Genomic DNA, 25,855 nt, shown 5'->3' on the forward strand with positions numbered 1-25,855 from the left:
AACATCCTCTTGAGAGACTATCAAGAGATTCTTGTGAAGATTCTTGAACTCACCTGGAAAAACTCGGTGAAGAGAGGGGAAGTTCCAAGAAGACCGTGTGCAGGAGAAAAAAGTAATCTAAATACCAAAATGAGTTAGTCTTGTACTCTTATTATACCTGCAGGGATACAAACAGTGAGAAGAAGCCTTCTGGACATTATTATTGATTTCAAGAAATACAAACGCAGATCAGGTATTAACATTTAATTTTATTTATAAAAAAATTGTAGAACGTATTAAATACAAACATTTGGAAAAAGCAATCAAGGCTTCACTAAGATGCCCATGAAGAGGAAGACAGAATCAAGAAGTTTATCAGATTTAGAGTTTTTAAAGTAGTGGAAGTAATTGCTATAATTTTTCACTGACATCTCTACAAGTGGTGGCCAGTAGTAGCAAACAATGTTATTATTGTCCTTTTTAAAAAACAGAGATATGATTTGCCATATCTTCCCACTCAACAACAAAATGTAAGGAAGCAACTTTTTCCAGGTTAAAAAAACAGAGTAATAAATACTAATAACGCATTTACCCATTACCTACATTCTATAACACTAGACATCTGCTTATAATCACACGTGGATATCAAGTTTAACCCCCCGCAAAAAAAAAAAAATAAAATCAATTATACATTTCAAATCTGTATATCCAGTAAGGTGTTATAAACTTTATACATTTTCCAGTGAACATCAAAATGAGGACAGTGTTTTGAAGTACAGAAACAAAATAACTGAATGCATCATCTACACTACAAAGGCCAACTACTGAGAGGTGGATTGGGTCTAGTCATGTTCCAGATAGCTGGAAAGTCCTACAAATTGCCACTGAAAGGCTTGTTGGAAGACAAATCATGTCATGTTCTCAGTCTGTGTCAGCTCCTCTCCCTCTCTAAAAGGTGAGAACTGTAGTCACTCTCTCTTCCTGCACCTGTGGTAATTAGGGAGTAAACTATCATTCTGCTCTCTACATGGACAAACCACATTCAAGTTTTCTTGGACTGCTGTTGCTCTTATACTGCTCCTACATGCAGTACCCAGTTCATAAAGACCACTTAACAAGATGTTGAAGCAAGAGACTACAGAAAATACCTCTTCCATCTTTTAAGAAGAGAGAAGCATTTTCACTTGCTGACAATATGGCATTCCCTCTGTCTTCAACTTTACCCTGTATCTGCTTTCGAGCTGCAGCATAATGCACGTTGATGTGGCTATGTGGCCCTAAAGCCAAATTCAGTTCTAAAAAAATCCTATTTGTGAGACTGACTCTTTGGGGATAACCAAACTATTAAAAAAAAAACCAGTATAGATTAAATCTTGGACACACGAACACTAATAGATATCTCCCATTCTGCCTTATATTTGCCAGAACAGCAAAAACAACTGCCAACTTACCAGCACTCACAGGATTACTACTGCAAAGACTAGAGTGCCAGGAATGTTATGGGATACAGTGTCAGCAGCCAGCTAAAGGATGGACTGGCTGTGAGACCACAGGCAGAATACTTCTGACAAAGCTGCCCTTTGGGGATGGGCTGAAGTTGCCCTACATATCCTATTGTGAGTAGAGGGTTGAACAAATGGACCCGCATCCTGATCATGTGTCAGACCCTGTTACCGAGGAAAACATTTTCCAATTACCACATCTGCTCTCAGAGCATGGAAGGGACTGCCAACGTGGACACTGCTGGGCTGGAATTCTTAGCCAATTATTTGCAGATCAACGTATTCAAGGGCAGCTAAATACCTCTCTTACCAGACAAACACAGCAGCAATTGCTGGATGTACCAAATATACAGTATATCCATATATTTGGCAGTGGTTCATTTAGCTGCAAGCTTGAAAACAAGGTCAATTCCAGCACTTTTCCCAACTCCAACTTCCCTTACTGCAACACAGATATGATTATCCTGCTCTCATCATGCTGAGTACACTTAAAGCAGTTAGTGCAATGAGAACCCTGATGCAGGCTTGAACTCAGATGAAATGGTCAGGCCAGTTTCGCCCCATTCCCTTTTTTCCTTTTAAGCAATTATTGATATGCACAACCCGTATTTCACAAGCCATAACGTATTTTTTTAAGATACTGAACAACAGATATTTAACAGCCAGAGCTTACTTGACCCAAAAGCCTCGCTCTCCTCCAAAGAATTCACTGCCACCCAAAGCAAGCAGAAAATCACATGTAGAGGAATCTTGTGAAGAATTGGAGGTCAGGGTACTGAAGAAACTGAAAGAGACAACAGTCTATCTAGTATGCTTACTGCTTCTCACCCAGTGCTCAGCTTTTAGCATGATATATACAACACATCTGAACAAATGAGGGGGTTGTTTTTGGTTTTCTATCTTGGCTGTTTGGGAGGTATTTTTTTTCTGGAATCTTCAAGAAGAGTGGGCCTTCCATCCTCCAAGTCAAAGACAAGAAATCATTGTCTTGGCATCAGTGTCACCCCCCATTACACCATCAGAAATCAATATGCTGCACAGCATTCCTACTGACATGTTTGAAGTCACACTCTTACAATCCACTTGAGTCAGGTAATGGCTCCATTCCAGAAACACACAATGTTACCAAGAGCAGAGTATGGCCCCTAGTTTTAACCTAGTTTAAAATATATTTTACAAATGCGTTCCTACCAATTTGATCACAGCAAAATACACAGTGGTGTTTAAATGGCAAGAAAGTTGAATTCCAACAACTTAATCTTTAAACCAGTGAGAAATATGGGCAATTTTAAAAGAAAACAATAAACTTCTCAAATACAGACATTTGTGAAATATACATGCGCACGCACACTCACACTCACGCACCCACTTACTTCACTCCGTGTCAGATTAAGATTACACAAGGCAATTATCAAGGTTGCATTTACAACCACAATGACAAGAACAGCGTTTTTGAGGTAGCTGAAGTCAAAGAGCAAACCACAGCACAAGCAAAGAAACAGGTGCTCGCACTCACACTGAGCCCACTCTGGAGACACGTTACCATGTGCGCAGGGGTGTGTGTTGAAGAGGCACGTGCTCCATGGGGAATGAAGTTCAGTGGCACTGGAGACCTGATAAGCTGTTCTCCAGAGAAGCTTATGTTGGGAGACTAGATGCACAGTCAAGGGACCATGGCTTAAATCACTGCACATCAGCTGAGCTGTGGTAACAGGCTCGGTGCTCTTGGTCTGTGGCAGTTCTACCGACAGCCCCGTCTCACGTGCACTGAAGCAAGTATGACTGTGGCAGTTGAAGGTGTTATTACTCAGAGCTGTCTGTCCCACTTCTCTCCTAGATGCTACTGCTTGTATAAAGGTACGTGCACTCACATCTCACCCGCTCCAGCTTGCAGCCTAGCATTCAAGTTCAAACCCACCTCCACAGTATTACTTGCCAATGGACTGTGAACAGGAGCAGCAGACACACAGACTTAAGTTCCCTTTTTCAGGTGCAATAACATCTTTCCCACACTAATAGTGCAGAGATAACAAACTGCCACAGCTTGAATCACCGGACTTCATTTCTTCAAGCCCTTTGCTAGCCTACAACAAGAGGAGTTGAGCTAACCTCACACCAAATGCCAGGCAACATGAGCATAAGGGGATAACAGCTGTGGCTGGCGGACAAGTTGCCTCAGCCACAGTAACTGGATCCTGTCTCTGGGCATAAACAGAGCTTGATCCTGCCTGAATTATAAAACTGTGTGAAACACACTCATACACACTCACACATAATGTCATCAAGAAGCTTTCTATAAATCAACTGTTTGCATGGTTTACTGCTGAAAGTCTTGAAGATGGGATGGAGAACACAGCAAGATGTTTTGCAAAGGTAGCAAGAAGAAAATCGACCTCCTACGATTAGGTCTCTGTTGTGTAGTTGCTGTATGAGAGAGATGGCACAGATGAGAAGTTGTTATTCCACTGTCTTCCTCCGGTGGTCTGATGCAACTCTGCCTGCTCTTTATATTTGCTCAGAAGATTTTTGGCTTCTTGCAGATCCTGAGAAGAGTTTTCCCCGTATTCTTCTTTCAGCCACTGCCTGAACTGCAGAAATTGAACATACATACACAGTATGATGAAACAATAACACAAGATTGATGGAGAAGTAATACTTCTTCCTGTCCTAGAGAATTTCCAGAGTCTTTAAGATTATAAGCAGAAAACCACTCCAAATATTGCATGCCCTTCAATAGCAGCACAGAATACACAGGCACAGGGAAACATATTTGAAATCACTGAGATCCCTTACATTTCCTAAAATGACACATTTGTGGAACAGCATGGGTGACTGGAGTAATACAGAATAAAGAACACCTTCTGGGCAAGGAAATCCTGGACTTAAAATCTCCCTATTCCTGCTGAATACATAAACAATAAGATGAATTTGTGTGGAAGCTAATATGATCAGCCAACTTGCCCAAGTCACAACAGGCTGCAAGAAGCTTGAAGATCAGAAATTAACTACTGTTACAGATGCTGAGCTCACAAACACCAGCAGTAAAAAATGTACTGTAGATATCCCAGAAGATATCCTCTAGGAAGAAAAAGTTCAAGAGCTTTACAAGCTATAGCATAGGACCGTATATGTTACTGACATGAATGACTGAACATGGTAACAGAAGTATCAGGTCCAGCTGAAGGACAATCCAGCCCTGTATCCTGGTATGAGAGTAGCCAGATGTAAATGCCGAGGCAAGAATCAAGCGAAGGTCCCAGTAGTGCTGGGACCTTTTCCCTAGCCACTTCCTCAGCCCACAGCAATTTTCAGCTCAGGTGCTTTCAGAGTCTGAGGCAGTATCTTTGTGTTTGATAACAACAAATTAATTTTTCTGTCATGAGATCACATTCTTAAACCCACAATTTTTTCCCACAAGATATCTGCATGTCAACAAGCTCCATAAGTGCATATTGTATAACACTCCCCCCCTCCTTTTCCTTGATTTGGACCTGCCAACTGATAATCCCATCTCAAAGGAAGGAGTGGAAGTTTCACATGTTCACTTTCTCTGTCCACTCAGTTTTATAGACCTTAATCACATTTACATCCTTCTCTGTCACATCTTTGCCAGTTGGAGAATTTGAGTCCAACTGAGGACAATTCCAATTGAGGAACTGTCCAACCCCTGACAATTTTGTTGCACTTCTCTGCAGAAGCAGCTAGTAAACACAGCCCCCAGCTGTTGTGTCCCAGAGGGGGAAATATTAATTTTTCAAACCTTAGCCTTCATAGCTTTGTTCTGTTTGGGGCTCATGAACAGCTTGATCCATAAAGACCATTTGCTAGGACACTGGGAGACAAGACCTCAGCATAGTTCCTCCCTCTCATTCGTAAAAGATCGTAAGGTCCTGAGTCAAATCTGAAGCCTCAGGCTACCAAGTGGAGGTTTGGAACAGGTACAAACCATACTGTGTCCCTAGTGACTAAACCCCACCCTCTAAGACCAAGATCTAAAGGACACCATTCCAGAGAGTCTACATGATACCATCACCCTGTAGTGGCACAGCAAAACACCCATGCTGCTGAAATCTGAAAAAAGTTCACACCCTTGGCAGATGGCATTATTCCCCTGAAATCAGGTGTGTAAACAGACACCTGCTAAGGATGTGGTTGCTGTTAAGAGACAGTAAGAAACTCCAGCCCAGTCAGTGAATACAGGTGGATACTTCTTTTTGCAACCTACTGCCTCCCCCTCAGTGAAAAAAGACAGAATACGCCGTCCATGGTGGATGAAAAAAGAGAGACGTTACTGTCTTTATCAGGCTATTTGCATACAGCCCTAATTGTCATTGCTGTTAGACCAAACCAATTAGAGTAGAAATGACTGTAAGGGAGGAAGGAGACAAGTCTGGAAAGTCCCTCTCTGACTTTTGTCTCTTAAAAATCAGTTATTCTACCATTTATACCAGTTCCAAACGATCCAGGAAACATTCAGTTAAATAGTAAAAAAACGCAAATATTTACAGTTGCAAACTGCATCATACAAAACAAATGGTAATTTCTAAACTCTGAGCTTTCTGCAGCAGAATGACAGGGATGGAATAAAAAAACATCCTTTGCCTTATGTATTTTGCTTTCCGATTTTGGTTTGCCTCTGTTGTTGTTGTTGATTTTTAATAAGCACCATAAGCACAAAAGCCCAGAGAACAGCAACATGCTGAGCAATGGAAAATGAAGGGAGCAGCCAGACTAGGTTGTTAACATAAGTGGAAGTCACCAATCACCCACAGAGAGCAGGTCTTCTGCGTGGGACAGTTCTTTTTCGGAGTAAGAAACTAATTTTTGTCTTATGAAAACCACTTGGCAGTCCTACTCTTCCCTTAATTCTCCTAGTCATACAAAGCCTTCAAAGGCTAATAAGAAAAAAAAGGGTCAGATTTAAGACTGCCCTATACACCAGAAAATTTATTGTCTAAGCAACAGAACGTGAGTGGGACACAACATGTAAGTCATAATGAGAACCCAGTTTAACTCCTGGATAGCAAAGACTTCTGATTATGATTTCTTTCCTGCTTACTATTCCAAGAATACGTTGTGAAGAAAACAACTATTTTATGCAACTGGTACTTATAGGTTGGTCTTTCTGCTGTGTTCTGAGCAACTCACTCTTTAGTTTTTACCCCTCTAAAGGCATCAGTCTTGTATTGTGTCTTAGCACATATGAAGCAATCACTAGATTGAGAGCACAGTCAGGCAGGAGGTGTTTAGGTGCTGTGCTTCATCCCTTATCCCATCTAGCATTCCTTGATACTCAGTTCTATCTGTACCTCCTCAGTGGAGCAGGCTGGGCTAAGAAGCCACTCCCTCAGAGCAAAAACAGGGTCAGATAAACCACAGAGACCACAAACTAATGAAAAGTAGCCCATGATCTGACTTGGAGCTGTGTTTCACAACTCTTGTTTGTAGTTCATTTACCTGATCAACATCATGTTTTTCAAACTCCTGTAGCTGTCTCTGGAAGCCCATGTTTGGATTGGCACAGGATCTCGCTGCACGGACAACAGACAGTGCATCTTCCCAACCAAAGTCTGTGATGGTCATGATGTAGGCAACCACCAGTGTTACACTCCTGGAGACACCTGCAAGGCTGCACAAAAAATGAGGTGCAATACACTGAAGCAGTACTATACTTCATCTGTCACAGTTAAAAGCACCATTTCTCAACATCACAGCAGAGTGCTGTGTTGCTTGCCACAAGGAAGAAATATTAAAATATTTGAGTTACATAGTTTTGGCGCTGCTTTTTCAAATGTAGCAGAACGAATCTACAACATGATTGAGAAAGTGGATTCTGAGTGGTAATTCATGAGAGACTGAAAAGGAAGAAATAAACACGAAGTCTTCACAAAAGCAGGGGACAATGCACACATTTTAAGTTAGATTTGGTTCTTAATAAGGCAGAAATAAGTCACCCACTTTCTTCTGCTTATATAGATCAGAGCAGTGAAATAATACTGTTCCTTCTCCATCATGAATAAAGGCTTCAATTTCATGGGGCCAAAATGAACTTTAACTGAACCGTTAAAAAGTACATTGTCTGGTTGCTTGAGTTCCTCTTTCTGCTATCCATTGCAACTGTGCACCTTCAACTCTCAGGACTCCAGTTTCCCCATATGAAATGCTGGGATAGAGTAAGAATCGTTCATTATGCCTGGTTGGACAGCACTGGACAAACTCGGAACTTTTACTACTGTGAGTATAAAAAATGTGTTTGAGTTACATTTACCAGAGTAAAAAGAGTTACAGACTCTTTCACTTGGCATGTCAAAAACATTTTATGTTTCTGAAATCTTCACAAATTTAAATAAATGTTTTTCAAAATCCCATCAGAATTCAAACTACTTATTCCTATTTCCCATACACCAAGACTGACCAAATGGCCCATGCCCTATCATAAGTCAATAGCAAAGTGAGGATTTATGCTCAAGGCCTGTGTATAAGACCAGTGTTCAAATCACAAGATGACTCTGATTCCAGATATAGACTCAGATATGTCACTTGGACATACAGCACAAAGACTACAACCAATAGCAGTTAGCAAGAAAAAACCCCAGGGTGGGATTTCCTTTTCTATTCTCTACGGTCCCGGGAGCATATCTCCAATCAGATACTTGCTATTAACAAATGCAACATTTAAATGCTTCAGCAGTTTAAAGACAAAAAAAAAAAAAAGAGGAAAAAAATTCAATTTATCTTCAGAAGAGATTTTTTTTAACAATTCTGAAGTTTTCAAAATAGCTGTTAGAGAAACTAATCAAATTATTAGGATTATGGAAATAACATTTAGAAATACAGCAATTAAAATAATGGGAAATAAATAATATGTCTTCAGTCAACACATTCCTAGTCAAATTAATCCTACAAAAATGTTTGATAAGAGATGGTCAAGAAAAATTTCTTGGGTTCCTTTTCTTTCTAGGCAGCTGCCCACTCCAGAGACTCAAAAATCCTAGCATGAGTTTTTAATAGCATTTGCAAATCTTCTGAGGCTCTTTGAATAAAGGGAGCATTTCACTAACTTATTAAAATTATGAGCATTCAAATCAAGGTAGAGAAACCCTTAAAATTTTTTTGTAGGAAGCGTATACATACCAATGAACTAAGCAGCCTTCACCTGTGAGCCGGCACTCATGGATAAATTTGATGCTCTCTCTGAAATGCCTTGCTCTGAAAACAAAAGCAGAAGGGGAATAAAGAAAGTGATCTATTTAGTAAAATCACTACTTAGAAAAAGAGAAATATATCTGAAAGCTCAACAATGTTTCTAGAATTCAGAACTGAATACAGGTCATACAAAGTAAAAGTTAGTGTCTGCCAATGAAACACAAAACTCACTGGCATAGCTATTCTCCACTCTATCTGAATAAGAAACCAGTATTTTAGGCACTACAGTGTGATAACATTAACAAACACTTTATTCTGATGACTGTCAAATCTGTATTTCGGTTTGTGTTTTATTCCTCTTTAAACTAGCAACTTGACCTCACGGGTCTGCACATATGCCCAGATGTCAGATGGATCTCAGCACAACTACACAAATAGTTCTCATATTGTCTCTCACAAAGAGAGACTATTCGTTGCCCAAACAGACACTTAACTTTGACTTTACCTCCTCCTTCAAACCATGTGCTAGAACACATCCAAATGTTAGGCCTTTTTTCTTTGCAACATGAAATCTCTCCCTGTTGTCCCTGCTATGAAAAAATGCTCAATTCAAGCCCTGGCTTCTTCAGGTCCTTCCAATTTTCTCCTCTCGGACAGCAGTATTTCTTCTGCCTGCCCTTATTCAGGGTGTCAGCCAATCCCTGCATACAGCCTACCTTTTTTAAAGCAACAGAGGAGAAAATGTAGAGAAGACTCAGTTTACAAACCTTAAGGTGTGTAATCTCATTATCCTTTACATGTGCTCCTTCATTTTAAGTGGGACAAGTCTGAAGGATAATAACTGGGCAGCTGTCATCACCTCAGTAAGCATGCAGCACTGCTTCTTTGCATCCGAGTCACAAGTTGCTCACCCTGCCATTCTGACTGCAAAGCCTTTGGCACTGCCTGCAGTTTTATTGCAGGTGCAAGCAGCACCTTAGTTCAACAGAGCTGGAAGTCACTGTGGCCTTTGAGTGCTCTTGCAATTCAAGCTCACAAGCAGTAGCAATTTGAGCAATGTGGACAGAGGAAAGAGGTTCTTAAGGGGCAGTCATTACCAGGCTTATTAGCAAAGGCAAACGTGAAAGCATATTGAGCTCAACACCCATGAAACACAACGTCCTGCATTCAAGATGTTTCCCCTCTCTGGGTGAATATTATACCACAAGGGTAAAACAAAAAAACCTCAGCCCAGCACCAGCAGCCACACAAAAATCAGGAATACCCACATAAAAGGAAGCTCCCTTTCCTGCCTAACAGTGCAGCTGCTGCTACTATAAACACTCAAGACCTGGAGGACAACACTGATGCAATAGTGACACTGCCTGTGGAACTTGCAAAGGCAATGATACCTAAAGCTGGGATATCACAAAACAGGGATCCCAAAGCCCAGGACTCCCTCTCCAAGGCAGCCCCTGCATCACTGGATACAACATGGAGAGCATAGCTGGAGAAGATCTGAGCAACATATTTGGAAAATCTCTAGGCACCACGCAATCCCAAGCTTTAGGACAGCATGGCAACTCAGGGTTTTATGTTTCTCAAGGGACAGATGAAGTATGTGGGATTAGTGAAGACAGACAAAGCCTTACAAATGCATTTGTACTCAGACTGCCACTCCAAAACACTTTCACTGGCTGAGTTCTAACAAATCATGGTGCTCAGGTCTGCCAGGGGAGCACAAGAGGCTTCACATAAATGAACTCAGGGGACAAAGGAGATGTCTGTCTGTGTGTGCAAGAAGCATTGCTATTGCACAAAGAAGGAGCACTTAGCTGAGACTGAAAGAATTCAGTCAAACGCAACTTGGTTAGGTCTGTATTGACAACATCCCAATCTTCTCAGACATGTCTTTTCTCTTTCTCTCTAGAAAATCTGGCCATGAGGGCAGCTTCAAGCACCAGTGAATTTGCTTCAGTGGTCTAGCACAAGTTTTGGTTAGACATTTCAGTGCTTTGATTTGAAAAATATCTGTGACTGAGCATAACACCTTTGCAAGGTATTAAACATAGTGAACTACATCCACTCAGGTTTTTTTGCCCTTTCTTATTGCTGATGCTCGGGCTGCTGAAACGCTGTCAAGTGTGTTTACAGGCATTCATGAAAACAAGAAGACAAACAGTCACATTTAGAATTAGTGCTGTTCTGTAGAACCACAGCCCCTCCTCACCTTGAATCAGAGAAGAGGAGAAATGTACTCCTCCACTCTTCTGGAGCCAGCAGACACAGTTGCCTAAACTCATTTTCAAAGTTATGGTAAAACCATATTTACATGTAAACTAAGACTGAGGACCAGTTAGCTGTGTGGCAAATGCCAGACACAAAGAAGAATGTCAAGTCTTACATTAACCACAAAACAGTTGATTACCATCTCTAACAGGAAAGCACTTGACAAATGAGTTGATTTGCAGCCTATTTGTTGGACTTCAGGACAATTTATTACATGATATCTGGCTTTCACATCTCCCAGCTTAACGCATCCTGAACTGCATCATCTTCACAGTGGGAAAACACCACAGGAAGAACCACCAGTACAATGCCCCTACCAGCATGCTGTAAAGGTTACCTAAACTTACACATTAGCATGCTGCATAATCCAAAACTAGACAGAGTTTTAAACTAGAGTGCAGAGCTATGATGCCAGAGCTTATTTTCATTTGTTGCTAGTCAGACTTTTGCAAGTATTTATGAAGGTTAAAAAGAGAGCATCCAAATCAGATGGGACAAATCATCTCGATGTTTCTTTCCTTTGGTAACCTAAATGCAACAAAAATCCACCAAAATTTCCTTCTCTTAATAGGTCATCTGGCTTCTGTATTATCACTACTAATTGCCTGACTGTTGGAGGTTAATACCTTAGAAAAGCGAAGCTGAAGACAATTAACTGGAACAGGGCAGGAAGGGAAGATTTAATTTCTACAGAATTTACTTTTTAGCGACAAGTTCTACAGGAGATGACATTTCTGGAGCAGCCACTGGCCCAAGGTAAAATTTTCACAGACTGGGAAAACACTGATTTGTAACATCTAGGAAACACCTTGAGTCTCAAAAGCAACTACTTGCTTCCTGTGCTTGGTAGGGGCAGAACAAGGGAGTAGAATCAAGCTTTTGAGACGCTTCAGTGGACATTCACATGCTAACAGGGGAATCCCTGCTGTATTTCCCTGGCAATTCATCCTTCTGAGGAAGAGAACTCCACTAAACAAGCTTACTAGGAGTAAATGTGCATTATACACATAAAAACCCAGAAGTTTCCTTCACAAAAACTATGCTGAAGTGCATTAAGAGCTCACAGTCCCAAAATTCAGTGGGTAAAGGCTTCCAGCTGGACCTCATCAACCTGCTAGCAAAGTATTAGCAAAGCTTCTGACAAGCTTGCTATTGGGAAACAGCAGTGTGTATCTGGTCAGTTATGCCTGTCAACCACTGCTAAGAGAACACATGGACCTGCAATACAGGATGCTGCTTCAGTTGTTTGGGTTTTTTCCTGACACCAGCAGAATCCCTTTTTCTGAAAGAAAAGGGTAGATATGCAAAAGATGTTGCAGAGGGAGCAATTCCCTTTCCTGTTCCCCAGCTATCCCTCCCTGCACAGTGGGCACAGGCAGTATGGTTAACCCCTCCTAGATAAGACTGTGCCCAGTCCTCACAGGCTGAACAAAGGCAGCTTCCTCTTGCTTTCAGAAGACTGTATGTGCAAAGCAAGCAACGTTGCTATTTGCGAGCATCATGATTTGATTTGACTGGAAGACCTGGACTGTATAAAGCAACAAAAAAAAGAAAAATAGGTTACTCATCAAGTTTTATTTTAAGTGATAGAATGTATCAGTATTAGAAGTAATGACGTTTGCTTGCAACCACCTGATACCAAAGCAAGTATTTTAGATGCCTGCAGCGTAACAGAAACAATACTCATGCAAATATTCTATCTTCTTACTGAAGCTTTAAGAGCCTTGGTACTGCGCCAGACAGCTCAAACACAGGAGTTTTTTCAATGTAACTCCTTGATATTTAATAGTGAGAGAGGAGCTGAATTGTACACTGATTAACATTCATAATAAATGCCATCTTTTCTCGTTCTATTCCCAATCAATCCACATCTCTAACAAAGGAAGCAGATTGGCAAAACGTTTTCAGAAATGTCACAGACCTCAAAATGCCAACATGTGTATGTTTCCCTCTAATTTCATATTTGTTTTCCTTCTCATAAGGATTTTTTTTACGTTTACTTATTTTTATTAATTTTGAATATTAAGGCCATGGAAGCTGTCCATGACAAAGGAAGTTAGCTATCTGCCTTCTCACTACAGACCCGTCTTGAAATTTAAGTGTTTGGGTGTTTTTATTGGGGGTAAGGGTGTGGTGCCTTTTTTTTTTCCCTTACCCTAAAATCATGACAGAAATGCAGAATAAAAAGGCAAATCATCACACATCAAGTGCCACACTGGAATCTTTCTAGATTATGAGAAACACGTACTCTAAAAATATCCCCCGAAAGCATGAGCCGGAATACTGCTGTGATATGAGAGAAAAGCAGTGCTGCATTTCCTTCCGTACCTACCAGGCCTCTTTCAACTACTTGTTTCTCTACAAAACTTGGTAGCAGGATGTGGCTGAAACCCCCCTCACCTCTCCCCAAAAATAAACAGTGAGCTCTAGAAGAAAGAGCTGGTCACCATTCAAGTTCTCTTGTTTTGGTTTCTCCTTGGAATCAAGACTTGCTATGCTCAATTAAAACCAAGGGAAAGAAATGAGCATTATGTGAACGTTAGCAGGGATGAGAAAGAGCAAGGCTGGGACACCCTAGTTGCAGTACATATATCCTCAAGGTAAGAATCACTGCAGGGCAGAAACTCCCTGCCATGCCAGCTTAACTACTGAGGGCAGCAGGGACTTCTGAGGCAGGTTCAAGAAGTCCAGAGCAGATAGTTGCAGGGGTAGTTTGCATACTGGGACTTTGTTTTGGAGGCTCACTGTGAGGAATTTATTTCAGCCCTTGAAGCACCAGGCTACACACCTCTTTCAAATATTTTCTTTTTGTTAATGGCTGGTGATAGCACTAACAAAAACGAGGAGCCAAGCAAAAAGACTTACAAAAACAGTGGCTAGAATAAACTGGCACTGAATTAGGAGCAGATTCACTAGGGAATTCCTGAAGTTTAAGGCCACAAATGAAAAGTGTTTACAAACTGAGACTCCTACAAACCTTACACACAAAAAGGAGGCTGAAATAAAGTGTTACTGTGTTTTCTTAAGTGATGGAAAACCACATTTGTGTAATCAAATCTTTTGGCAAATTGTAAAACAGGCATCACAGTACTGGGGGATTTCTGGGTTTTGTGATTTATTTTTAAAGAAAACTTACAAGTTCTGCGAGGGTGAGTCAGCAGCAGGAATGCACAGATACTTCATTCCCTGTAAGAAGTAGCAAAAAGGCATGAGAAGAAAAGATTCAGGTTAAACACATTTATCTACTCAGGGACAAGTCCTGCTCTAGACTGATGCAATATTAATGACTTTTAGGCAGCAACACTATCATTTACACATGCATAGATTGTCTCCATACAGTCAGATTTTAAACCACTTCTTTTCACATCACCTTTGTTGCTAAGACACCAGCACATAGTGCTTAGTCATTCTTCTCCCAAGAACAAATAGTGAGCTTTTTAAAACAGAAGCATCTTTATTAAAAAGGTCTAAACCTCCTTCTGAAAATATAATTGCTCTAACATTTCTGGTAAAACTAAGTTACATGTTCTCCTGCCCTCCCCTTTCTCTGAACAGATGCTTCTTTTGATCCCATGCAATAATTTTTCTTTAAAGATGATAAACCAAACAAAATGCATTTCAAAGAAGAAACATGTTTGTGCTATGGATTTTGTCTTTTTTTTTGGGGGGGGGGAATCTTCAAGAAGGACAACCATAAAACTCATACTTTTCTTCCACAATGTTAGCCTGTCTTTCTTAGTCAGCTATCATAAGTTACGAGATCAGTTACGGAAGTTAGGTAACCATTTCTGATGCATTAAAAAATGTTACTGGGTATATTTAAAACAACACTATACTCATATTCTACTGCTTTGCATTGTCAACGTTCATTTTAACTGTCATTTTATTTTCAAAGCTTGCTTTGCTCCTATGACTGTTAAGAAACAGAACACTTCTGAAAGCATATTTAGCTGACTTCTCAAATAGGACTTCCAAGAATACAACTTGCAGCTCAGTCACACAAAAACTAAACCATTCACTGGAACTCTTTAGAATTATCTCAGATGCAGAGTTACAGATTCTCAGATGCACTTGTAAAGATAAGAATTCAAGCAAAAGGGTGACCATAAATCGCACCTTACCTTATCTTTTTGTAACAATGCACACCCCTGTAATAACCCCACATGTTCAACACCACATATGTAACATCACACATTTATCTACAAGAGATCCTTTGCCAACAAGGTGGAACACAACATGTACCTACCAGGCATTTCATCTGCCAGCTTGGAGGAGGGGAGGAATTTTCACTGCTCGAGTGTGATGGCTACCTGAGGCAGCACTGCCTCCAACACCTTTGCTTTGCTGGCTCAGAAAGCCCTCTTTATTTCCCCTACACACACTTGGCTTCTTCACTTGCTATCTCACACCGAAGAGCAATCCCTTTTATAAGAGATCCTGACTCCTGCACCATGACACATCACCATGTTAATCCTCTGCAAGATGCATGAACTTCATCACTATGTCAGAAAGGTTGTGGTGATACCTCTACCCCATCTCTTCATCACTGCTTACACATGGCACCAATTATTTTCTCAACCCAGTAGAACCCCTTCAAGACAGTATCTTCTTCATAGCCACACAGATTTAAGAGCCTCCCCTGTCCCCAACATGCTTTACCAGTCTTCCTCACAGTCCACCCCCAGCATGCCACAGCCAGAGGAGAATTGCCTCTGTCTATGGCCTTCTGGTTTGGGGAAGGCAGAGTCAGAGTGGGGAAGGCTCTGCAGACAATGCTTAGCATGAGACGAAGAAGCAGCAGTGCCTGAGGAGGGAGAAGGCGCCATCAGGACAGCATCAAGCCAGGGACAGCACATGTGGCATTCTGCATGAGAGCTGCATGGCAAAATGCAGCCAAGGGGAAAGAATAAGAATGAAGTCAGTTTGGAAGCCAAAGCAGCCTGTGGCCAGAAGCAACACCATCAGCAAGCAACAGTCCCTCTTGCCTTGTATGAACAAAAGGGATGCCTGTTGTAGGAAACCAGGATGGCTCCACAGCCACAGGTTGATGCACAACTGCTTGCACAGACACATTCATTTAGAAAGACAATGTAGCAGTAATACATATATTGATACGCTGCTGAGCCAAGGATGAGAATTATATTGTGACAGATTAATTACGATAATAAGCACCTTGTATGACACATCTGAGAGGTTTACCTCGGACACTAATATCACTTCAAGTGAGTCACTCCAGTAAAATGAGGGCCTGTGACCCGAAAGTAAATTTACATGCTATTCTTTCCGCAACTCCATGCCATTGAAAAATTGAAAATTGAGGGTAGGAGGTAGGCTAACTCTGGAGCACAGTATGCCAGAAGGTTCGCTCCTCCAGCAAGTTGTTCTGCAGATTTCAGAAGCTATGGCACATGCTGAGTGCTTTTCACAGGCTGAGTGTAGAGGGACTTTCAGATAATGTTCACTTTAAAAGCAGAAGTAGCACCAGGACAAGTTTAAGACCCACAGTGTTCTTTTTTTGTCATGGCTGGCTAGTTCCAACTACTGAAAGCAATCACGAAACTAGCCTGTGAGAGACCGCACATGGTACTGAATGGCTCATCCAAAGCCTGATCCTGGGCATCTTCAGCACTTACAATTTCCAGTGAAGCCCACAGCGCACTTTTCACTACTGTGCTCACAAGTGCTCAGCATCAGCCTGTTAACCTTATTAATAAAGCTTCTGAGGCAGGAGATGGTTAAAGTTACTGGAATTTGGTATTTTGACCGATGCGTGTCACCTGTGTTTTTGGAAGGCTGTGGTGATGGACTCCTCCCTGCGAGGAAATAATCACACACTCAACTCAGAAATAGTTAGAGGTGGGATTTCAAAAGTACTGTGCAGTGACCTAACCCAGGTCCCACAAAAATCAACAGTGAAACTCTCAGTGACTTTGAACCAAACATAATTTGGCCAGAGTTGGTAACTCCTGAGGATCCCACCCTACCATCGAGTTTTGCTTCTCTAGGTTGAAATAATAAATTATAATAATAGGATCAAATATCATTCATCATAATTGGATACCTGAAATACAACACCACCACAAGATTGTATGGGCCAGGTATTCATAAATGAGACAAATGATTTTTCATGTAGATAGATATTCCTGTGTTGATTTCTGGAATTAGTTTTTTCTCACACACGCTGTATAGACTTTCTTTTTAAATGTATTAGCAATAGAAAGATACTTCATTACTGAACTCTGCTGTTTGTGACTCTGTTGGAAAAAAATACCCCAGGATCAAAATATTTTTATATTTGTGCCCCAAGACACTGCTGTCTTTCCTGTGCACATACCCTACAGATAAATTCGAAGAACTGTCCCAAGGGGACCTTTTGAAGCAGAACAATTAAAATCAAGCAAGCAAATAGCTACCTACAACATTTTAGATGTGGTACTAGCATGCAAGAAAGAGACATCACTGCTTTATTGCCTACCAGTTTGCCATTCTGAAACTGCAAAGCATAAAAATGTTAGGTGGCAACAATCACTGAAACAGCAACTAAGAATAAGCTAAACCAAAAGACTGTTGAAGAATCAGGCAGACCAGCTCCTAGTGAAAATTTCAAAAGGTTCCAAATCAGTAGCTAGTCAGCAGTTTCATTAAATAAACCTGAATCTGGCTGCAGATACAATATGCCAAGGTGAACCAAATCTGCATACTGAAGATGGAAAAACAAATATAAATTTTATGTCAACTATATGGAAGTCTTTATTTATTTATTTTTAAATTAACTATACTTTGTTCCCTAGGAATGACAGTTTCTAATAATTATATAGTGAAGGAAGGACAGAACGATTCAAAACAAGTATTGTACCACTTCATCTACACACACTAAATTAGGTGCTACAGAATAGCTACTCATCCCAAAACATGGTATTTATTCAAACCAAAGTGAAAAGCTTGCAAAGCTTAAAAACTGATGAAAAGAGAAATACTATTTTAAATCCTACATGAAGTAATACATCCCCTTTATTTATTGAATACTGCTGATAATATGTGGTTATTCAAACATTTCTTCAGCTGACAGCTATGTCAGTGTCCTAGTTAGGACAGCTGAAGACCAGTTCATCATGGTGGGTGTAACCCAAAACTGTGTATTCTATAGCCTTCCATGCCATTTCCCAGAAACTAGACTATTGTTGTCAATAGACTATTCGCACCCTCTGCCCATAGAGCCTGACTCCTCAGGCTATAAACTAGGTGTTAAGAGGCCTGTGAGATAGGAGGATGCTCTTGTCCTCACACCCTTTGTGGAACTCCCCGCCCTGAGGGGAGCACTGAACTGGAGGATATATAATCTTGGAGTCTTGGAACATTTTTTAACCCACTCGTGGGATCCAGAGGAAGGCTGCAACTCATCGCTCTCAACCAGACTTAGACCACCACTGGACTGCAATCACCACTTTTGGCCAGACTGCAGCAGCTCTCCCACCAGCAGGTTCTTCCCCTCTCCCTTTACTTTGGACTCAAGCAGGGCCCAAGGAACACCACTTTGTTCATGCCCCAGGGTACTGGGTTATACATTTGGGTTTTGTGGGTTGAGGCCAATTGTTTGTATGATTGTACTTACTGTATTATTTTAATAAATTGTTATTCTGACTTATAATCTCTCCTTTGAATTGAGTTCATTTCCCCTGCTGGTTAACTCTTAAACCAGCACAGTCAGTCATGTCGTATCTCTCCAAACACACTTTTTCCCAGATTACCCAATTAAAAAAAAAAAATAAAAAAAATCAATCCAACATTTTTAATTACACAGAATCTATTCAGGTTCTCAGGTAATAAAACATTACATGCATATGGAATGTGTACAGACTCAAGCTCCTAGGTCAATGAGATGGTGAACAATGACATGCTTTTTTCTGCTTATCTCAATTCACTACTACTTTCCACTTGTTACTTTTAATCATTGCTCACTTTCCTTTCTTCATCAATCACCCTTGCCACCAAACACCCCTACCTTCCAAAACACACACACACACAGACACACACAGAGACACACTCTTCTCTAAACTTTTTGCTTATTATTCACATGGTGATCCTAACTGATGCCCTCATCAAATAAAAGCAGCACTCCCATTTCTTTCGGTGTATTTATCCTGAGGACATTGTCCTCCCAAAAAATCAGTAAAATAAAATATAATTTACTTTTTTGTTTTCTGTTTCAGCAGAGTAACCACCAAAACTAGATTTCTGTCTCTCTTAGGTCCTGAAACTAAGTGCTACAGTTAAACCGATACAGTGAGAGCTAACAAAACTAGAGCAAGTATTGTGATTTCAAGATTGTCAAAGCTGAAACAAGCGAGAGTTAAGTAAAATTTCTAAAATTCACTGTTCTTTGAGAAACAACAACAGAACTTGCACAATTTCATCACAAATTCTGGAATTAGTAAGTCAGTTCTGCTGCAGCGACTATTAAGGTATTAAAACCAGATTTAGGTGCATATATACAAATGCAGAGGTATTACACTAAGTTAAGGTATTCATGGAATTGCAGTCATTTTCAAATTTCTAATTATTTTAGAGGTCGATCTAGTAAAGTTAGAAATAGAACGGTTTTCTCACATTTGGAAAAGTCAGCAAAACTAAAGAACAAGACTTTCCCAATATCATTAGCTTTTAAAAAAGATAAATCTTTGTTATTAAATCCAGTATTTCATTCAGTGCTCAGGACTGTAACAGTCTAGTTTAAGAAAAACTCTGTTTCTATTCTACTTACTTATAATCTATTTAAAAAACCTCCAACTTCATTTTAACTGAACTTGTCAAAACTGGCATTTAGGTTTTTTAGTAGAACACACAGAATTTTGCAGTAGCAAAATGACTTACCTTTAAGTGCTAAATGTCAGATAATGGGTCAGTGACTGAAAACAGGATCTCTCAAGAGCACACACAGATTTAATTGCACAATACTAAGAATGATTTCAGCTCCGAACTGGATAAAGTACAGAAAGTACTGTGAGACAAATGCAACACTTACAGGGATGGTTGCTCCTTTGCAATGATCAAAGATATTCTGGAGTCATTAAGAATGATATTCAGTTTGATTACACCCTAAATTATACTAACATACAGTTTATATGTGAAAGAAAACTGTCGAGCAAATTTTATATAAAACAGAGTACTCTAGCAAAACATTCTGCATGAGAATAAGGACTAAAAATGCTACTCATTATTGCATGTTTAGTGGGCTTTCCAAGTAAATGTTTTTAAAGACATTTTTCAGAACATTGTCTCCTCCACTGCTGTATATACATTTATGAGGTTCTAGTTAGCACTGGAAGCCTGAATCTGGAATTTCAGATGTTAGAAGGTGAGGAGAGGGACAAAGAACCTCAAATTACAAAATTTCTGCTCTCCAAGGGCGGGGGGGGGAAGGGTCTGTAAAAAAAAAAAAGTTTAAAAAGAGCAGGATTGTATTTTTGGCATTAAACTTCTCTATTTACAGTTATGTAAAGATACCATCAACGACTTCCAAGAAATTTTTTTTTAACATAAACCCCTAAACTTAAATTTGTGAACTGAGATGCAAATAGAAAACCTCCAGCACCTGGTATGTTCTTTCAGGTTAGTCAAAAACCATGTGTTAATTTGAGTCGTCACATCAACAGATGAGGACAGGAGGACTTATTTTTGTTTAGGGGCATTTCAGCAGAAAGGCTAAAGTGGGAAACAGCCAGCACAAAGCTTCCTCAAGCCAAACCAACAAGAGTTTATAAAGGGTTTTGTCCAGTAATGCACCAAACTGAACCTGCTAAACTGAAAACCGTTCAACCGTTTGTTTGTCCTTTCAGTTACTTTCTGTAGCAATCACCATTAGTGCTGATTTTATTAATGACTCATAGAAAATGCATTTTTGTTTCAGCCAAAAAACAACCACTAATTGACTTTAGTGAACAACACACTTAGGTTTGGTTTTGAAAAATATTGTAAATGAAATTGCAATTATATGAACAATACGAACAGCAGCAAATGCGATGTTCTTGCAGAATTTATACTTTTGGTTTGTGTTATCAGGAATAATACATTACTTTTTACAAGTCAGAGTTTTTTGCAATGTTGGTTCATGGTTTTCTTAGGAAGTAGTCTCAGTGACACTTCTGAAAAGCTCGTTATTATTAAGGCTGGAATGTGCCAATCATAAACATAAAGTGTCATGTTAAAGCCCTCATTCCCCCTCTCTCCTCTCTAAAACTATAAGAGAGAAATGTTGAAGACTTAAGGATTTTATTTTATTTGCATGGAGAGCTGTACTTATTATTTCTAATTCTAACTCTAAATTGCAATTCTAACCTGGCTCATCTGAAGGAATGCAGAGTGTGAGAAAACACCAATGAATTTGTATTAAATTGTGGTTTATCTCCTTTAGGTCACATCAAGAATATTTACAGAACTACATAACTCAGCTGAGAGGAAGGACTTTGTTAATCTCCCTTGACTACGTGACTTATGCAAGACCCTAGGCATGTCCGGGCATATCTAACATCTGAGCATTACCTATCACACTTCAGCCCTGAACCCTCCAGGGGATCTCTGAGTACAAAATAAAACAATATATCCCAACCGCCTCTTTCTTTAAGGGAATGCTGAAATATGATTACTCCCCCTCTGGAATACGCTCACATTACTTTTTACAAGGGCACGTAGTGACAGGATAAGGGAGAATGGCTTCAAACCGAAAGAGGGCAAGTTTAGATTATGTATCAGAAAGAAACTCTTTACTGTGAGGATGAGGAGACACTGGAACAGCTTGCCCAGAGAGGCTATGGATGCCCCATCCCTGTAAGTGTTCAAGGTCAGGTTGGATGGTCTAGTGGAAGGTGATCCTGCCCATCGATGGCAGGGGAGGAGGAACTAGGTGATCTTTAAGGTCCCTTTCTACCCAAACCATTCTATAATTCTGTGATTAGAAGCATGGTCTAACATACTCTCCACATCATGTCCTCTGCATGAGCAGGTCAGAGCACTTGTCCTTGTTCTGGTTAACACCGCATCCAAGCAAAAAGAAACACCAGGCATTTACTGGTCTAAACATCTCTCGTGCAAACAGCTCATCACTGAGAGCTTCAAACAGTCCTCATCCTCTCCTTGCTGCCACTATAGGAACGTGCTTCCCTTGGCATAGCTCATGTGCGATGAGCAATTCAAACTGTGAACTAATTTAGTGTATTACCAAATCAGCCTCTGCCAAGGGTACCCCATGATGAAGGCCTGGCCTGACACACTTTAAAAGCCGCTTTGTGGAAGTCTCTTGGTGGCTTCTTAGTGGGCTACCGATATAATTTTTGAAAAATTAGTCAGAGGTCCCAACTTCACAGGCAGAACCAATGCCAGACGGGGCATTACTTTAAATTAGAATTGTCTGGTGCCGCTACACCTGAAAGAAAAATGGTAGCTTTTTTGTTCAGCATGGTCTTCTGAAACGTCTCATAAGGGGAAACCCTTACCATGAAAAGGCAGTGAAACATCATAGAAGAAAGTTAAGGTTTTTGTTAGAAGAAGTGCTTGTACACTTTCTCTTGAAGTTAGCACAATGGCTGAAAATCAATAGCTTCTAACATTGGTGATGTAAGAGTTCAGCACCATGGATGGAAAAACTACAGTCCGACAACTAAATTATTAATTTGTAGAGCTGATATTTATACAACTGCAGTGACCTTGCTATATGATATCAGCAACTCTGATTTTGAAGGCTGTCTTGCTATCTCCCTCTTTAACAGTTTCTGTAAGTCTTTAGGTTGGATACTGATGATAGCAGAGCCTGTGCAGAGAACATGATGCCCGCCATAACCCAGCAGACTTCACTCCTCATGTCATCAAGATGCAATCTGCATACATGAAAGGCCTCCTACAGTTCAAGACTTCTGCATGCTACCCAATATCGTAACACAGTTTTAACAGTTCTCACCTGCTGAGCAGTATCTGTCTAGAATAAGCATTTATTTTTTTTTTAAAAAGTATGGCTGATTGGTTTCCCAGTTTTTCCCTATTTAGTTATTTTGTGTTGAGCAGTGATGCTTTTCAGTCCAGATAAATTCTTTCTGGACTACTATCTGTGTGAGGACAGTCCTCAGATAGTAAAGGATGAACAGATCAAGAGCAGCCATGCAGAGAAGGACTTGGGGATGCTGGTGGATGAGAAGCTCAACACAGCCCAGCAATGTGCACTTGCAGCCCAGAAAGCCAACTGCATCCTCGGTTGCATCAAAAGCAGCGTGGCCAGCAGGTTGAGGGAGGTGATTCTGCCCCTCTACTCTGCTCTGGTGAGACCCCATCTGGAGTGCTGCATCCAGCTTCTAACAGTACAGGCCTCCAGTACAGGAAAGACATGGACCTGTCAGAACGAGTCCAGAGGAGGGCCACCAAGATGTTTAGAGGGAAGAAGCACCTCTCCTATGAGGAAAGGCTGAGAGAATTTGGATTGTTCAGACTGGAGAAGAGAAGGCTTTGGGGCGCCCTAATTGTGGCCTTCCAGTACATGAAGAGAGTTTACAAAAAAAAAGGAGAAGGACTTTTACAAGAGCATGTAGTGACAAGACAAGGGAGAATGATTTCAGACTGATAGAGAGTAGGTGTAGATTGGATATTAGGGAGAAATTCTTTACTATGAGGATGGTGAGGTACTGGAACAGGTTGCCCAGAGAAGCTGTGGATGCCCCGTCCCTGGAATTGTTCAAGGCCAGGCTGGATGGGGCTCTGAGCAACCTGGTCTAGTAAAAGGTGTCCCTGTCCATGGCAGGGGGGTTGGAACTAGATGATCTTTAAGGTCCCCTTCCAACCCAAACCATTCTATGAATCTATGATTACAGAACAAAGCACTAAAGCAGCTTTCAGCACTTCCAAAGTTATCAGCTGGGAGAATGGGGGGGCATAAATTTTTCCTTTTTGTTTTAGCACAGGGTAATTCCTGTTACACACACACAAAAAATGTAAAATCAATCCAGAAAGTGCAGTCATGAGAGAAAGAAGTTTTCTTTCTATTACCAGTTTCCCCAAACTGGTGATGGAATGAAAGAATTACAGAACTTAAAGAAGAGGAGGCAAAAAGTTCCCCGATAGTAAACATTAAGTGCTAATAGCAGATATGATAAATTTCTATAGTCAAAACCAAAATAGCTGCAAAAATACTATCTACAAACTATGCCAAGCAGATTACTTGCATTGTGCCACAGCTGACACTTCAGTTCTTCTATAATAATTCAGTTTGCTTTCCTTTTCTAAAAGAACTGCATATGTATAGTCTAAAGATCATCTGTAAACATGCAAAACTATCAAGCTCAACTAAAACTGCATAAGATTTACAAAATACAGCCGGACTTGAAAAATATGAAACGAGATTCCAGATCTAATGCAAGTTGATATGAAAGTATTATCTGTACTAGGTCCACAGGCTCTGACCATTTGATCTTAGAAACATTTCTCAGGTTTTTATAGATGTTCAGCCATTTAGCTCTTCACTTTCCTACACAGGTCTGGATTTACCAGCCAGTCACACTTTTTTTTAAAATTCATAATCTTGATCCAGCACTTCCTCTTGTGATTTCCCCAGCTGCAAGCTGCTCATTCTTAACACCTTATAAAATAGGTATTTCACAGCATTCAGCAGAGATAAAACAGGAGCAGAGAACTTACACAGCTTCACCGTAGCATCTTTATTTTTCTACAACTTCTCTTCCTCACACTTACTGGTTTTGTCCCAGTTACAGCATCTTTTCATTGTGTGTATTCTACTCATGCATATGACTGTTTACTGAGTATGAAAGATTGTTCTAAAAGATTATCACAGTTTTTTAACTCTGCTCTTCCCTTTCAGTTCAGCTCCTTAGACACTGAGTATTTGAAACTCTATTTCTACTCTGACAAAAATTTTAGAATTTGCAAGGAAAAAAATATCTAAACTTCTTTATAAGACAACCTGGCTAAGAAGTTCTTTATTTCCAAAGACATAGTTCATTTAAGTTGTGCTGTCTGCACAAGCTAACAGACTGGACAAGAAAGATCATAAAATATGCTGAGTTGGAAGGGTCCCATCAGGATCATTGAGTCCAACTTTTGGTTTTGCATACGACACCCCAAGAATCATACTATGTGCCTGAGAGCATTGTCCAAACGCTTTTTGAACTCAGACAGGCTGGGTGCTGTGACCACTTCCCTGGGGAGCCTGTTTCAGTACTCAACCACCCTCTGGGTGAAAAACTTTTTCCTGATATCCAACCTAAACCTCCCTTGACTCAGCTTCATGCCATTTCCTCAGGTTCTGTCACTGGTCACAAGAGTGAACAGATCAGTACCTTCCCCTCCTCTTCTTCTCATGAGGAAGTTGTAGACTGCAATGAGGTTTCCCCTCAGTCTCCACTTCACCAGGCTGAACAGACCAAGTGACCTCAGCCGCTCCTCATACAGCTTCCCCTCAAGGCCCTTCACCGTCTTCATAGCCCTCCTTTGGACACTCTCTAATGGCTTATTATCTTTTTTTAATTGTGGTGCCCAAAACTGCACGTGGCAGTTCAGTCAGCAATTAGCTCTTCTCTGCCTTCCCTGTCCCTCCACCCACCTACCATATCAACATTTTTATTTAAGTAGTCATCAATTCAGGAAAAAAGAGGGGAAAACCAGTGTTCTGCATGTACCAGATTAAGCTGATATTATTAATGACATCAGAATACAAAGAAAAAACAGATAACTGTCCTCTGAAGGTGCTCTGGTTAACTATGTAAAGTGATGGGGAAAAAAAAATCAACATATTGAAAATAAAAACAAAACAAATATTCTGTAGCAATAGAAAACAAAGAAAGAAAACTGACATGCACACAGAAGCACTACAAATGCAAAAAGCCACTCTTAATGCAGTTTGTCATAGAGTGAACAACAGAAAGCTTCACTGGGAAGGGACAGTACAGGAATGCACCCATAAACTC

At 40.4% G+C, this 25,855-nt stretch overlaps 1 protein-coding gene across 5 annotated transcripts in view; it reads right to left on the minus strand.

Moving 5' to 3' along the window:
* Positions 1-228: 228 nt before the first annotated feature.
* The window catches only part of DUSP22 (dual specificity phosphatase 22), a 44,135-nt gene continuing 18,508 nt past the window's right edge, over positions 229-25,855 (minus strand). For 3 of the 5 annotated variants that reach the window (XM_064663078.1, XM_064663087.1, XM_064663070.1), the window contains 4 exons: positions 14,032-14,081; positions 8,616-8,690; positions 6,939-7,110; positions 229-4,069 (listed from right to left, as the gene is read on the minus strand). In XM_064663078.1, coding sequence (XP_064519148.1) covers positions 3,884-4,069; positions 6,939-7,110; positions 8,616-8,690; positions 14,032-14,081 — 483 coding nt within the window. In that variant the 3' untranslated portion in view covers positions 229-3,883. Of the gene's footprint in view, positions 4,070-6,938; positions 7,111-8,615; positions 8,691-14,031; positions 14,082-19,766; positions 19,873-20,487; positions 20,770-25,855 lie in introns of those variants that run through there. The other 2 variants (XM_064663095.1, XM_064663103.1) reach the window with 2 other exon arrangements.

Source organism: Pseudopipra pipra, chromosome 1, assembly GCF_036250125.1.
Source record: "Pseudopipra pipra isolate bDixPip1 chromosome 1, bDixPip1.hap1, whole genome shotgun sequence".
NCBI lineage: Eukaryota > Metazoa > Chordata > Aves > Passeriformes > Pipridae > Pseudopipra > Pseudopipra pipra.